This window comes from Globicephala melas, chromosome 14 (genome assembly GCF_963455315.2).
Source record: "Globicephala melas chromosome 14, mGloMel1.2, whole genome shotgun sequence".
NCBI classification, from domain to species: Eukaryota; Metazoa; Chordata; class Mammalia; order Artiodactyla; family Delphinidae; genus Globicephala; species Globicephala melas.
Window position 1 is genome coordinate 28,497,250 of NC_083327.1, and position 16,788 is coordinate 28,514,037.

Here is a 16,788-nt window from a genome sequence, read left to right on the forward strand (position 1 = left end):
TTTAAAAATAAATATATTTAGCTATTGCATATAAGTGAAAAAGAGAAAATAAAACCCTCATGTCTAATTGGCAAAAAAGTTGAAACTCATATAAAAATAAATACTTCCTTAAGATTTAAAAGTAGGTTTTAGAAAGGCCTTAGATTTTAGAAAAGGAAGTGCAATAAGAAATCATTTCATCAAGATAGAGGCAAACATTGTCACTGCTTTGCCAGTAACAATCTAATTTCAAATGACTTAGCAGGAAAATTTTTATAACTCTCCTAGACAGAATGTCTTAAAACTGTCTCTTAATACTGATAGTCTTTTGCCAAGTTTCATTTCATCCTTAATTACTCTGAGAATTTCTAAAACTAGAATACACATACAGGCTTTAAAAGCTAATTTGAAAATAAAAACCCAAAGGAAGCAGGATTTGAAACTAAACTCAGATTTTAATTTAACAAAAAGTATCATTCATGACAATTTTTTCTAAGATAAATGAAGCAGTCCTTTTAAAAAAACTTCACTTTTAGAAATGTTAAACATTTATTCATTTTCTTATTGGGAGCTCTTTTCCTGGTTGTAATAAGAATATGCACAAATAATCATACATTTTGATTTTGAATACTGCAACCCAAAATTCAAAGAGGTTTTTTCATATAGGTTAGGTACTATTGTAAAATAAATTAATTTAAATTACAAAGGACTAGTACCAATATATATCTAAGAACTGTATTACCATTTACTTGTAATAACAAACATGTGCTTTGACGTTTTCATTTATTATTATAAAAATCGAGTTTTCAATGAAGACTATGGTTGTGAAAATAAATTTGAATTAAACAGTCCTTTAAACATAAACTAAAAATCATGGAAGAGTAAAATGTCAAGCAAGTGAACATTTTTCCTGTGATATATACATAAATATTGTCATGTAAACAAAAGCAAAGATCAAGATTAAGTTAAATATCCTTGTCAGCAACTGAAATACATAGATTAAAATGGTTATTTTATGTTCTTCATGCTTCCACTGAACACAGCTGGCATAAGCACAGCAATAGGAATTGGATGAATCTTTGCATTCCCCTCATACGCTTTGGGAGGATACGTACAATAAAGATACCTCTCTATGAGAAAAGAAAATATTAGAGGAATCAGACTCCTGAAAATCATGACTTTCAAATATTAAGTCACCTTTTTTGCTCTTCTGTGAAACTACATGGTTTATCAGAATTTTGCCAGTTGAAAGACGGTAAAGCTGACACTGGCGTGATCCAGCACTAATACGAGTGGCAGCAAATTAGGCACAATTACAGGCTTTCCTCTCAATGCGCATTATCCATGCACTAGGAGATAATGGCTTCCAACACAAAACAAACATTTTTTGGATAAAACAGACAATATTTAAGTGGATATATTTTCCACAGGAGTGTTTCTTTGAAGTATGCCCCAGAGACCACTTGAATCAGCATCAGGCCAAATACTCAACAAAATAAAAGTGTGCATTTGTGGGCCCAGTCTCAGACCCTCTGGGGGCCCTGGGGATCTGTACTGTTAACAAGCCCCCCGGGAATACTTAGACACAAATTCATATGAAAGTTGGAATGTCACTCTTGCAGACTATTGGGGATTTCTTTTGACTCTTTCTTTGACCACAAATATTTCATTATCTCTTTCCTGCTTCTTACTTATTCACCAGAAGGAAAAACAAAACCAAAAACATTTCTGATTTTGTCAGCCAGTGGTGACAACTAGTAGTGGTATTTTTTTTCCCTCAGACAAATGTAGGAGAATAGGCAACATACGATACTGCACCTAAATTTTTCAAAGGTACACCACAGTACTTTTTTTTTAAAGCTTTCAAAATGTATACATGATAAAAACGTTCAAAATGGTTTGTAAACTGTCATCTGATCAAGACGATCCAGTGTAAAGAGAACTGCTATTCAGTGTGGTTGCTGAATTCTCACAAAGGCCCCTCACGGTTGTCTTTCACAAACACTGAGCCTCTTAGCAGGCACCCCAGAGCTCTCACCAAACGATGCACTGCCTACCAGGCAGCACTAAAGTACCTAAGGATTGCTCATAAAAATAGGACAAAGAAAACAAAAGCTCAGTTTCAGCTCCAACCACAAAAGGAGTCTCAAGACCTACAGCCAATATGTAAGATGAATACAGATCATGCTGACTTTCCTCAGAGAAAGTCTAATTTCAAATATACTTATTAATATCTGCCTGAAATCTAGTTTTTATTGGAAGTGGAAAGCATGATACACTTCAATGTGCTACTAATATCTACTACAGTGTTTATGTTCTGTAAGATTCCTATGGATAAAAGCAATTTTGCCTGTGAATAATATAAATTAGAAACCAAAGAGGTAGGCGAGTATCATCAGAAGATGATCTCAAAACAACATATTGAATAACATGCTTGAATCCCAAAAGAGAAGTTAACTGGAAAATGAGTTCCAATACCATGACAACCGCCTCAAGAGCAGAGTTTCCCAGGTCTTTCATGATGACGTCCACCTTCCAAAGTCCTGATTCCTGATATGGTGCCATATGCTCTTCAGATATTCAATTTTAAGAAACATCTGATGAAGTAAAATGTAAAAAAATAATACTGGAGACAAAAGAGTGAAGTTGATATCAGCTGGGCTCTTTAAAAATCTCTACTCTCAGGCTCCCCTGGTGGCGCAGTGGTTGAGAGTCCGCCTGCCAATGCGGGGGACGCGGGTTCGTGCCCTGATGCGGGAGGATCCCACATGCCGCGGAGCGCCTGGGCCCGTGAGCCATGGCCGCTGAGCCTGCGCGTCCGGAGCCTGTGCTCCGCAACGGGAGAGGCCACAACAGTGAGAGGCCCGCGTACCGCAGAAAAAAAAAAAAAATCTCTACTCTCACATGAGAGTTGGACAAGACCTTGAAGATTCATCTAGTCCAACTCTCTGGTTGTACAACTGAAAAAAGTGGCTAATTTCCCACTGGTCACAAAGCACTATAATTCTGAAAACATGCTATAAATCCAAAAAATGTTCAAGGTTAACTTGCCTATTTATAAAGCCCATGATGTAGCCAAGAGGCTACACTTTCAGCACTTATGGCCATAGTCTGCAGCTCCATCCCCGGGGGATGTTTTATAACGTGTTCTCATGATTAGAGAAAGAAGGGCACCAAAGGCCCTGGTTGCACCTGGGGTGGGGGAGAGGCAGAACATCATCAAGAGATAAATAATCTGAAACCCCAGACCTGCCTTAATGAAAACTTGCTCTAGGCTCAGACCAGGGCTTATCTTCACCTCTTTACAGGAGACACACCTCTGAGCACATTCACATTCTTCAATAGCCATCTCTGCTCTGGGCAAGCACTGGGGCAACAATGCTGTTCTGCCCAGAACATTGAGAAACACATCTGGACAACTGGTAACATCTAAACCCACAGGGCAAAGACCTATATACAGCTGTATTTAACTTCTCAGTCATTGTCACTTGTTTTGCAAACCAAAAAATTGCCCTTATTTCCTTATACCCTTACTTACCTAAGATTTTTAGTTCCGCTCTAAAAAGGTAGTTATAAATGATTTTATTTTTTCTTTTCTATTTTCCAGACTTTCTGTAATGGTTTCACATTTCTTTTGGTAATACAAAAAATGAAGCTATTTTTAAAAAGAAGGTTTTAGTCTAAAAGAAAATGAAAGGATACACATAGTTCCCTCTTGACTCTGAAACGTCCAAACCTGAACCTGAACGAGGTGTCCGTGTGGTACAGTAGAAATGCAGTCTCAGGACTCGGACAGAGTTTTGGATCCCAGCTCTACCACGAACCTTGGGCAGGGTTTTAGTCTCTCTGAGACTTGCCTTCTTCATCTGCAAAAAGGAAGAAATAATACTTCCCTCACAGGATGCTGTGAGGATAAAATGATGCACAGGGCCTGGCACATGGCAGACGTCCAGTAAATGGTGCCCTTCTCCCCACTGGACTCAGAGAATCCTTGGGTAAAAGGAATCGCCACAGCCCGCACCAGCCACAGCCTCACTGCATCCCACTGAAATTCGCAAGGGTGCTCTATCTCAACTCTGCCCTACCGCTCCAAAGAATCACTATTGTGCTTAGAAAAAGTTCTTCATTTTTATGTTCCCTCCTTTAAAACTGTACATACAGACAAAACATTTTTAAAAAACTATCTTCCTAGAAATAATGCAATGTTTTCTGAAGCACAACGTGTCATGTATAAAAACAATTCTGAAAAACATGACTGAATTAGTCTGTACATTGTTTCTTAAAGTGCACCAAAGTAAATATTCATGACCTTTAGAATGTCACTAACCCCCTTGGGTTATTTTTTTTAAATAAAACTAAATATTTATCTACTGAGATGTATGTGGTTTTTGGCTCCAATGTGATGGCAAAAAGCAGCAGTGTCTTCTCTTCCAGAAAAAAATAATTGATAAACTCGACAAAGCATCTTAGCAGCATACAGAATAGCTACAATTCACTGTAACTGCAGGCTCAATAAAGCACAATCCTGATTCCTACTAGAAAAACAAAATCAATCAAAGGAACAGAAAACCATCCCCCCACCCTAAGTCAAGGATTTCTCTTGAACCCTGGAGGTAACACGTGTGATCACTTCCCTATTGTGTATCCTTGGTAACAGACTTGTAACTAATCACCATTCTTTCTTCACACTGCGCACACACACACACACACACACACACACACACACACCCTATGAAAAACAATATAGTTTAAGTGGAGAAGCCACGAGAAAAAAATTCGAAGTCAGATAAAGAACAACCATCACCCAAAACGTCAGGCAGTTCCAATATTCACACCACCGTCCGATGTTCCCCACACACGTAGACAGCACTGGGGCGTATCCGTCGCCTTGTGTGGCCAGGGAGCCGCGGCAAAAACTTGAGGGACTTAGGCATCATGTCCAGGCAGGCGTCATGGAATTTCTTAATCCTCCAGTAGTAAATCAGTGGGTTCAATGCAGACTTGAGGTAGCAGAGCCAGAGTAGCCAGGTGCTAATCTCAAAAAAGTTGTGTTGATAGTAAAAGTGCTTGCTGAACGTCGCCACAAGGCTGTAAGTGGTGAATGGGGCCCAGCAGAAAATGAAGACAGCAAAGAGAATCAAAATGGTTGTGAAGGCACGTGTTTTAAAGCCCATGTCAATGCTCATCTGGAAGGGTCTCTGTAGACTCATGAGACCCAGTTTGCTGGCCTGGCTGAGGCATATACCTTCGGGGTAGCTATGGATCCTCAAGGCATTGTGCCGAAGGGTATTGAGTATGCCCATGAACGAATACAGTATCACCAGAAAGGGTAGGAAGAAAGAAATGAGAGAAATCAAAATCACGTAAGCCTGGTAACCTGGATTGGTTGTGTACCCAAACACACACTGCGGGGCTCGGGAAGGTATCTGCAGGTCAGGGTTTCCTACTGCCAAAGGAAAAGCTACACAAAAAGAAGTTGCCCAAGAAACTGCAATGAGAACTTTAGCCCTATATGGATTCAGCTTATCCTGCCTCTGGACTATAATAAGAAACCTATCGATGCTAATGATGAGCAGGATGGCTACTCCCTCTATCACAAACAACCAGAAAAACATGGCAGATACCCTACAGAAGAATTTCCCAAAAATCCATCTGGTGGTAAGAATGGTGACCAAGGCAAAGGGCATGTTCAGAACTGCAAGCAACATGTCTGCAAAAGCCAGGCTGGCCAGGAGGATGTTAATGGCGGAGCGCATGGCAGCTTTTTGGTAAACCATGAGGCACACAACCAAGTTCCCAAGAAAAGACACAAACAGAATAAATATCATTATAGCAGAAAGGATGATCTGGAGAGGCAAGTTTAGGCTCTTTAAAACCGCTGGTGTTGGGGGCACAGCTGTACTATTCAGTGTCAAGGAACTCATCCCGGTGGGAGCCATGGTTTCAAAACTGTATCTAAGCAGCGAACCCATGTCGGGATGCTGGAATGGTGGAGGGACCGTAATATTCATGTTGGTGTTTTCATAAACTACGAATGTTGTGTTGGATGCCCCGGTATGGGACGCAGTCAACACTGCAGAGAATACCATGGTTTCAGCAGGATGGAAGGCGCCGGCAGAGATGTAGGTGTTCTTCAAGTATTTCAACACAGAGCAGCAGTATCATGTTTAACTGATGGGCTTGGAAACACACTCTGGAAAACGCACAAAGACTTCCATCTTCCATAGGAGTCCTTTTGCCTGAAAACAAGCCCAAAACACAAAAAAATGAATGGGAATGAGTTTTGTAAATAACATTTGACTTCTTACTTTTCATCATGAAGGACCAGTTTTCTGCTTTTTTTAACCCTTTAAAAACATTTAAGTCTCTAGCCTAGTCATCACTAAAGTACTGTAGTTCTGTTGTTTCATTTTTAGTCAACTACAATGGAAATTTCATGACATTCATGTATAAAGTGAAAGTGAAAAGAATGAAAATGTATTACTGCCTTAAAGGCAAAAATTATAACTTTACAGTTAATTTTTCTTTTAAATTTCCAGGAGCAGCATAGCCTTTCCACAGTCACTATTAATACAGATTTTATTAATAATGGTTCTCCTGAGAGTATTCTTGATAGATCTTTGGTACAGGTTCATATTCCATTTTTACATTAGCACAAAACTAGTCGGCAAAGAACCTTGAAATCAGTATCCTATTTAACACATGATAATCAGACACTTTTGCTTTAACACTTTCACAAGTAGGCACTAGGTTATTTCCAGTGAAGGGTCTGAAACGGTTTCCTGGCTTTCTATTTTATTTGTAAGTGTTTCTTCCCAGAAATCCCACCACCTAACTACTGGAGAAGTTATTCAAGAAGAGAAGAAAAATTATCTCTAAAACGTCTTGGTCATATTTTTAAGACTTCCTTTCTTTTCTAAAGCTCTCTTTGCTTCTCCTATTCTCTCTTCTTTCCCATGCACTCATTTCCACCCTTTATTTTCTGATACAAATACTTCTACCTTCTCAATTTCTTCTCCCTAAGCCTTGTATGTCAGCAACTTGATAGATGTCAACCAAGAAATAAAGATGGGGATTCTAAAGAAGATGACTAGGAAAATATTCAGGCGTGAATAATGCATTCTAGAAAACATTTCGTTTTCTTGCTCCAAAAAGTTTATCACCTTTCTCTTATCCTAACCCCCAACTTCTTAATTTCTGTGACCCTGGAGTTCTCTGTAAAGGACTTCCTTAATCTACTATCTTCCTAACCCACTTCTGTTATGTAGGTTCTTACTTCTTTACTGGAGAGGTAGCTTTAATCTCTTTAATTAGAAAGAACTGTCTTTGGATTTCTGGGTAGATTCCTTTAATAAATCCCTAAGACTGGGGGGGGGGTGCACAGTAGTTTAAGACAATGCTGTAATTTTCTCATTATTTGAATTTACAATTACTCATTGATCTTAGGGGTAAATGCTAAAAGCTCATGTATTCATTTCCTATAGTATTGAGAGTAGAAGCATCCCATTTACAAGACCCAAGATCCAGGACTGTAGCCAAATCACGGGCTCTCTACTATACTCATATCTACAATCCCCAATTTGTGGTCCAGGGCTAACCTTATGAAGGAGGAGAATATTCATCTGTTTGTTCAAAATATTAACTGTACTATACACTTTCACTGTTATAGCTTAATTTCTTTGTCTCTACTATATGTTATCCATCCTCACATGTTCACTTTGAAATGAAAAACATACCTGGATAAGATGCCCCACTAATCCAGTGACTCCCAAACTTTATTAACCACAAAGGGCCAATGGAAAAAGGGGCAGTGGTAGCTTTACACCATAATCACCACAAGTCTCTTTATAACTACCTAAATATACATACAAATAAGAATAAAGACGGTGCTTACTACATAAATCAGCCTCAATACGATTCTATCTCTAGAGAAAAATTATAAATGTGTACCTTAGGCAAATGTGTATATTAAGCCTAAGGTAACAGTGATAACTGTGCTTGACCAAGTAAACCAACATATCCATCCTGAAGGTAGCACACACTTTAAAACACTTAGTTTTCTCGACCATGTTGAGGAACTAAAACAAAAAATGGAACGGAGCCAAAACAAAACTATAATTTAAAAGATGCTTTTTAAGCTTGTTACATGTGTATATATAGTCACAACATTTTACTGCCATTGTAAAAACTTCTAACTCAAGTCACTCAATTATTCACCCATCAAATATTTATTTCAGAGCCTACTATGAGCCAGGCACTGGAGAGACAGTGATGAACAAACGGTTCCTGGAATTCTGGTTAAACAGGACCGAACCACCACCTCAAAATTACACTGAAATGACAGTAAAGGGATTTTTAAAAATAAAATGCACAACTCAAAAGGACAAGAAGTATGAATGAAAGATACATCAATAGATAAGAGATTTTTTTAAATGTTTCAAAGCAAAAGGCAGATGGTGGTGTGGTAACTGAACAAAGTAGAACAGAGAACTTTTTATCTTCAATACTTACACAGAAATATGCTTAGAAGAAGCTGAAGCACCCTGTAGATCCCCAGAGAAGCTCTGGATTAGGAGGTACCAGTTACCACAGTAAGTGTAGGTGTGGCTGAAAACTGGGAAATTGAAAAATCTATACACAGAGCCATCGGAACCCCACTCCAGGCTCGGGGGTCTTCTCCTCCAGCAACCACATGAAAGCACGCACTCCTGTGCCGGTAGCCCAAGTCGCTGGCACAACTGAACCTGATAAGCACTAAACTTTAGCATATTGGTGCAGGGCTGAACACAGCAGGACTGGATGAATGTCTGCACATTCAGTATGAGAACCTAGCCCCCATCTCCACCCTGTTCCCAGACAGCCAGCAGCCAGGCATATGCTACCATGCAGGACTGAAGGACTCGTCTTTTCCAGTAACTTAAAAAGCCCTAGAGGAAAAAATTCTAGATACTAACACTTGATGGTGTCCCAAGAAACATGACAGTTTGGTGCCCAGTTATCCTGGATACTGAAGCCCACCCACTATCAAGGCCAACCCACACACACAGAGCTTCCAATCAGTTTTTCAGTGCTCATTAAATAGAAATGGTAAATTTTCCAAATATATAAAGAATCTATAGAAGGATTAAACAAAAGCAATGTTGTAGTTAAACATTAAGGAAAAGAACTGGAATTTCTAATAACAGGAAACGTAACATACATGAAGTTAATAATGCCTTTGCCCTGGTATCTGTACATGCTCTTCATTCACTGTACTCCTGGCTACCAGAATAGAAATATTCTCTGGCCTTTCTTTTCTCACTGCAAAGTGTAATAACCAAAGTAGAGCTTTTGAATACTCATTGTAACTATGTTGAAAGATTTTTTCCTCTTAGGTATTCTCATCAAATACCATTGTGACCTGCAGTTTCTCTGAATTTCACAGAAGACTAAATAAAAGCTTTATACTTAAAATTTGTACTTCCACAGGAAATGGGACAGTAGCAACATAAGAACAATAGAAAATTAGCTCAGGTCAGTAATACTTGCTTAACAGTCCTAATGTTTAATCTAGGCTAGTCTTTATTTGCCATTTGTCAGAAACTCTCGTTACATATTCTAAGAAAAAATTAAAATTGTATGTGAAGGTTTATATATATGTGTATATATTCATACACACATACATATATACACACACCTCACATGTATGTACACACGTAACTCACGTATGGCAGAAGTGATTGAATTTATGATTCTTCCTCTTGTCTTATAGCATCTACAGAAACAACACTGGGGCAATCAGATTGATGACACAAGTAAGTGTTTTATGTTTGGGGTACGCCAGAATTTCACAATTACTGGGGCTTCACAGGCTGGAATGGACAGTGGAGGTTGTAGAATTCCCCTGGTCTTCGTCCTTTAGTCTTATCTGCAATTCCAGTGCTTTAGATATTTGTTTCAATTCTCCGAAAAAAGTATATGCTCCTAAAAGGCAGAGACTGATTTTATAAATCTCACTGTCCTCTATGACTACTATGCTTTGCACACAGCCAATGCATATACGGTAAATTATATTTATTTGCATTATGCTTTGTCAGATCAGAGAATTCTTTACTCATTTTAATATTTATTTATACATTATATGTACATAATTTTGCTTAAAAAATTATCAAGAGTTTTTCAATGACAGTCAAATCCTGTACTACCCTTCACCATTCCACTTGTTCTTAGAGGCAGTCATTTTTTATTATTTTAAAGGTTTTTATCAAAAGTACTTATTCTTTATATATCTAAATAATATGAAGAAATTGCTTTTTGATTTATCAATATTGTATATTATGTCCTGACTTCCTATTAGGATAAGGGTTTAGCAACCACAGCACCTCCTAACTTACTTCTCATCCCTTCATACTACCAAAATCTTCATTTGAAAATTTTGGATTACAGAAGTTAGTGTTTCTATTAATGTATTTAGGTTAATAGTATATTTACTGATAAGCTAAAATAATGTTTTCTTTCTTGTATAAATTTTGGATTTCCTAGAATAAATAATTTACTTTTTATTTTCAATTTTTAAAAATAACTATCAATATTTTTTTACCTGCTCCACCTGAGAGATTTTTTTTTTTGCGGTACACGGGCCTCTCACTGCTGTGGCCTCTCCCGCTGCGGAGCACAGGTTCCGGACGCACAGGCCCAGCAGCCATGGCTCACAGGCCCAGCCGCTCCGCGACATGTGGGATCTTCCCGGACCGGGGCATGAACCCGTGTCCCCTGCATCAGCAGGCGGACTCTCAACCACTGCGCCACCAGGGAAGCCCCACCTGAGAGATTTTTATACCTAGAAGTATTATACTTTGGAAGGTCAGATTTATCAACTACATTTTTATCTTGGAGTCATTCTTTTGGCCTCATGTCCCTCCCTGAAGTGATACACTTCTCTCTGTTACAAAGATGCCAGCCAGAAACATCTCTTTACTACCGTCTTGGAAATCCTCCTTTCTGCCTTGGGCTCTTGGCTTCCATATTTCCTAGGTCCTTTGTCTTCCACTTCACTGCTTCCTTTCTGTTCAATTCCTTCTTTTCCAGGAACCAATTGCTTTTGAAGGAAGAACACAAGGGAGGTAAATTTTGAGTCCTGTATGTTTGAATAAGTCTTTATTTGTTCATACTAATTGTCTCAGTTTAGAATTCTCAGCTGAAAATAATTTTCTCTGAGACTTTTGAAGGTGTTGTTCTACATCAGTGATTCTCAAAGTTGAGGGTATATAAGAATCACCTGGAGCATCTGTTAAAGTACAGACTCCTGAGCCCCACCCCCTGAGTCTCTAAGTCTGTGGTCTGGGGTGGGGCCTGGAATTTGAATTTCTGGAGGAGAGAATAACTTAAATTGAGAACTTTAAATTCCAAGCACAAGGATTAGATGAAGATCCAGAAAGCTTCTTCAACAACAGTGAAAGAAAACTTTTATCTCCTATTGCCCCAGAAATGGAATTTCTGAAAACTAAATCAAAGTCTAATCCTATGGGTGGCAATGTTACAATGCAAATTGAATTCCCAACCTTACAGAGTCTCTTCTGTTAAAGTTAGGGCCTGATTGGGAAGGAGTAGGGGCCTGAAAATTGGGATGAAGATATATGGGTATTTTGATGAAGCTGAGGCTTAGGACCTTGTGCTGCAGTCTTCTTTACCAATAGTAATAGCCTTTCCTCCCTTGCCTAATGAGGTTAGCTCTCTCTTTGCCTGAAAAATCAGTAAGGGCCTCACCTAAGATAGCATCTTGCAAGGGCCTTTTGCCCTTCCTAAGGACCCTGCTCCATCTACCTCTCTTGCTTGTAGACCTACGACCAGAATCAAGTCCCAGCAGAATCCAGTGTGAGGTATAAATTGTGACCTAGAAAGAAGTACCATTTATATCAAAAGATATGCAAGATAATTCCAATTTACATAGACAGAAACCAGGGAGTATGTATGGAAACGGATGCTGAGGGTATTGAGTCAGCTTAGAAGGAATATATTGTTAGATCAGATCAAGTTTATTGATATGGGCACACTAAACCAAGATTCTGGATTCTCTGTGCTAGCTCAAACGGCTGAAAATGCCTCTAATAGTATGTTCAGTTGGTTGGCGGAAGCCTGGTCCCCAAGGTAACCTACACTACATGAAACTGAGATGCCATAACTCCTTGGTGGAGAGGGAACTATCCAAAGACTTCAGCAGATAGGAATGCTGAACTGGATTTATCACGTACAACCTGCTCACCCACTTAGAACTACATCACTTGGTAGGACCCAGAGCGCACTGCCTTCAGCAAGTCTTTGAGAGACACACTGGTTGAAAGGACCAGCAGCATCCTTGAAGAGCTCTATAGTAGCTACTCTCTGAAGACCAGGAATGACAATGGGCAATGTTGTCATCCAAGAAATGGGTTCCTAAATTGAATGGGGATGATAGTATCTCAGAGTGGCAGGGACTCAGTGACAGTACTTAACAAAAGATGAGGTGAGCACGATTATCAAAATGGGCAGCGAGCAAAAGCTGAAATCAGAATAGTCTGACCTGCAGAGATCACTGGTGTTTGATCATGGTGTTTCTAAGAGAGAAATAGTTAGAAAGCTACCAAGTGCTACTTGATCTGTATAAGCAGCAAAGCTATAATACAGAAAAATGCAACTCCTCAATCAATTCCCAAACTTGAGCCCGGACACAGATCTAGAAGCTCTTGTATTCAAGAAAGCCAGGCCCCTTCGAGGAAGGACCTCGCTACACAGCTATAAATTTATACTATAAATCTTCCAGCCTTCCCCAAAAAACCTGCAACAAATTACCAGGGTATACACTGAGGAAGGGGAAATAATCAGAACTTTGTGGGATTGTTGGATATGGCTCTGAAATGACTCTCGTTCCTGGAGACCCAAAATGGTACTGTGTTCCACCATGCGGAGTAGGGGCTTATAGAAGTCACATGATTAATGGAGTCTGTGCTCACTTCCAGCTACCACTCACCCCAGAACTCATGCCATCATTATTTTCCCAGTTCTGAAATGTGGAGTTGGTACCGACACACTCAGCAGCTGGCAGACTCCCTCACTGGTTCCCAGACGTGTGGAGTTAGGGCTATAATGTAAGAAAGGCCAGGTGAAACTCCTAGCACTACCTCTACCTATGAAAACCGGAGACCACTTTGTTCCTGTAGAGACTGCAGAGATTAGGGTCATCATCAAGGACTTAAAGGACGAAGGTGATCATTCCTAAAACATCCACATTCGACTTGCCTATCTGGCATTAGAGAAAACAGATGGATCTTGCAGAGTGCAGATGCTGTACCAGATGTGATTTCCTTGCTAGAATAAATAAACACACTCCCTGGCATCTGGTACACAGCTATTGATTGGGCAAATTATTATTTTTTTCTTTATATGTGCTAGCAAAGAATGCCTGAGCAGTTTGGCTCCAGCTGGCACCCTACTACACTACCTCAGGGTTCTATCAGCTCTCCAGCACACTCTCATAATCTAGTCCACAGGGACCTTGACTGCCTCTCCATTCTGTAGAATGTCATGCTTTCCATTACGTGCTGACTGAGAAGTAATTAGTAACTACTCTATACTTGGAAAAACACAGGTGTGCCAAAGGTGGGGAAAGATTACTACAAAAATTTGACCTACCATCTTTGTAAACTTTCTAGGGATCTTGTAGTAGGTCAAGATGTCTCTTTCTACCACTAAAAATTAGGCACAGAACTTAGTAGGCTTTTTGGATTTTGATGGCATCATATACTTATTTGGGTATGTTATTCTAACGCACTTATTAAGTAGCTTGCAAAGCTGCCAGGTTTGAGTGGGACATTTAATAAGAGAAGGCTCAGCAACAGGTCCAGAGTGCCACGACAGCTGCTTTGCCACTTGGGCTACATGACCCAACAGCTTCTCTGGTGTTTTAAATGTCTGTGGCAGATAGGGGCTGCTACATAGTATGGCATTTGGCAGTCCTTTTATAGGTGAACAGAGCTCTTCGGGATTTTGAACAAAGCTACAGAGCGTGAGCATTTCACGTGAACGGGGTTATCTGACCTTCCAAAGCCATAAAATTGGGTATGCACAGAGCTCTTCAACCTTAAACAGAAGAGGTGTATATGAAATCAGGCCTGGCAAGTCCTATGAGCACAGTTAGGTTAACATAAGCAAGTGGCTCATATTCCCATAGCTCTTATTCTTGCTACACTGATCCTCTCTTCAAACGTCACCTGTGGCCTCACTAGGACGAGTTCCTTATGACCAACCAGTTAACTAAAGAAGAAAAATTCAGGCGTGATTTAGAAACGGTTCTATACAATATATTGGTGCCACCCAAGAGTGAAGAGTTGTAACACAACAGCCCCACTCAGGAGCCCTTAAGGTCACGGCAGAGGGAAAACTTCCCAGAGGGCAAAGCTTTGAATGGTATATAGTCATTACTCGGTATCCCAGGGGATTGGTTCCAGTACCCCCACGGATATCAAAATCCAAGGATGCTCAAGTCCTTTACATAAAATGGCATAGTATTTGCATATAACCCACACACATTTTCCTGTGTACTTTAAATCATCTCTAGATTACTTTTAACACCTAATACAATGTAAATGCTATGTAAATAGCTGTAAATACAATGTAAAAGCTATGTAAATAGCTGGTGTGCAGCAAACTCAAGTTTTGCTTTTTGAAACATTCTGAATGTTTTTCCAAGTGTTCTCGACTGGCCCTCGGTTGAATCTGCAGATGCAGAACCAGCAAATACAGAGGGCCTACTGTACCTGGTTGTTCATTTTGAAAGAGACACGTCAGAAGTACTGATCTACACTCATTCATGGACAGTAGCTAATGGTTTGGCTGGCCATATACATGCTCACCAAATAGCAACTTCACAGATAAGGAGGTAGATAATCTGGTAGAGAAGATGATGCATTCTACAGGGGTCAACCAACCTTTTTCTCTACTCTTGTTCTCAAAAGGGATTATGAACAAAGTGGCCATGGAAGTCCAGATGGAAGTTGTACACGGCTCAGCAACATGGGATTTCCACTCACCAAAATGAATCTGGCTACAGCCACTTAGTACTTAATCTGACAACACTGAGGCCAAAACTTGACTTAGTGAATATGGCATCATTGTCTGGGGCACCCGCCAGCCATCTGGTGGCAGGTTGATTTCATGGACTACTTCCATCATGGAACGCTTTGTTCTCATTGGAATACACTCATATCCTGGATAATTTTATCAAATTAAACTGTCAATCATAAGATCAGTATGTTTAATAGCTGTACTTCCTTTCTTTCACAGAATATCCCATATGTATACAGAGAAAAATAATCAGAAAGCTAAAAATCTCTACCTTTTCAGTTACACATTTGGAATAAAACAGCAGAAATGCAAAAAGAGAACATTTAGAATTTTGTTTTTAAGTACTTAGAAGCATATCAAGATATTTAGTCCGTACTCAAAGCAGGAATTTGTATTCTGAAAGAGGATAACTTCTTTCCTCCTGAGTTTTTCTAGAAAGTAGAGTGTGAAAGAATGTCTTAAGCTTTTTTAATATATATAAATTAGCTTTTTAAAAATTTCATAGCAACTCTGAGATTATTACTATTATAATCCCCATTTTAAGTATGAGGAATTAAATACCAACAAACTAGATAATTCAGAAGAAATGGACAAATTCCTAGAAACATACAACTTACCAAGACTAAATCATAAAGTAATAGAAAATCTGAACAGACCAATAATGAGCAGGGAGATTGAATCAGTAATTTAAAATCTCCCAACAAATAAAAGCCAGGACCAGATGGCTTCACTGCTGAATTGTACCAAACATTTAAAGAATTAATATCAATCCTTCTCAAACTCTTCCAAAATATTGAAGAGGAAAGAATACTTCCAAACTCATTTTATAAGGCCAGCATTACCCTGATACCAAAGCCAGACAAGGATACTACTACAAGAAAATAAAATTTATAAACCAATATCCCTTATAAACATAGATGCAAAAATCCTCAACAAAATACTAGCAAACAGAATTCAAGAGCACATTAAAAGTATCATATACTATGATCAAGTGGGATAGATTCCTAGGATGCAAAAATGATTCAACATATGCAAACATTAACAGAATGAAGGATAAAAATCATATGATCATTTCAATAGATGCAGAAAAAGCATTTGACAAAATTCAAGATATTTTCATGATAAAAACTCAAAATAAATTAGGTATATAAGGAATGTACCTCAACATAATAAAGGGCATATATGACAAACCCACAGCTAATATTATACTCAAAAGTGAAAAGCCTTCCTTCTAAGATCAGGAACAAGACAAGGATGCCCACTCTTACTACTTTATTCAACATAGTACTAGAAAGTCCTAGCCACATCAAATAGACAAGAAAAAAAATAAAAGGCATCCAAATTGGAAAGAAAGAAGTAAAATCATTGCTTTTTGCAGATGACATGATCTTAGAGAATATCCTATTAGAACTAATAAATAAACTCAGTAAAGTGTCAGGATACAAAATCAACACACAAAATCAGTTGTGTTTCCATACACTAACAACAAACTACCTGCAAGAGAAATTGAGAAAGCAATCTCATTTACAATAGCAACAACTTTAACCAAGGAGGTGAAAGATTTGTACAATAAACACCATAAGATTTTGACGAAAGAAACTGTTAAGAAGACAGAGAAATGGAAAGATATCCTGAGTTCATGGATGGAAGAGTGCTATTAAAATATCCATACTACCCAAAGCTAGCCACAGATTCAACGCAATCCCTATAAAGGCAGACATAAAACCATTC

At 38.9% G+C, this 16,788-nt stretch overlaps 1 protein-coding gene across 5 annotated transcripts in view; it reads right to left on the reverse strand.

The window, feature by feature from the left end:
* Window positions 1–462: 462 nt before the first annotated feature.
* GPR63 (G protein-coupled receptor 63) overlaps window positions 463–16,788 on the reverse strand; it is a 52,869-nt gene continuing 36,543 nt past the window's right edge. The window contains exons 2-3 of one of the 5 annotated variants that reach the window (XR_009558828.1): window positions 3,722–6,218; window positions 463–2,576 (exon numbers count right to left, since the gene is read on the reverse strand). Coding sequence is in view for 2 of the 5 variants with exons in the window: in XM_060283808.1 (XP_060139791.1) it covers window positions 4,809–6,068 (1,260 nt within the window). In the remaining 3 variants the exon portion in view is untranslated. Of the gene's footprint in view, window positions 2,577–2,856; window positions 6,219–16,788 lie in introns of those variants that run through there. The other 4 variants (XR_009558827.1, XR_009558826.1, XM_060283808.1 and 1 more) reach the window with 4 other exon arrangements.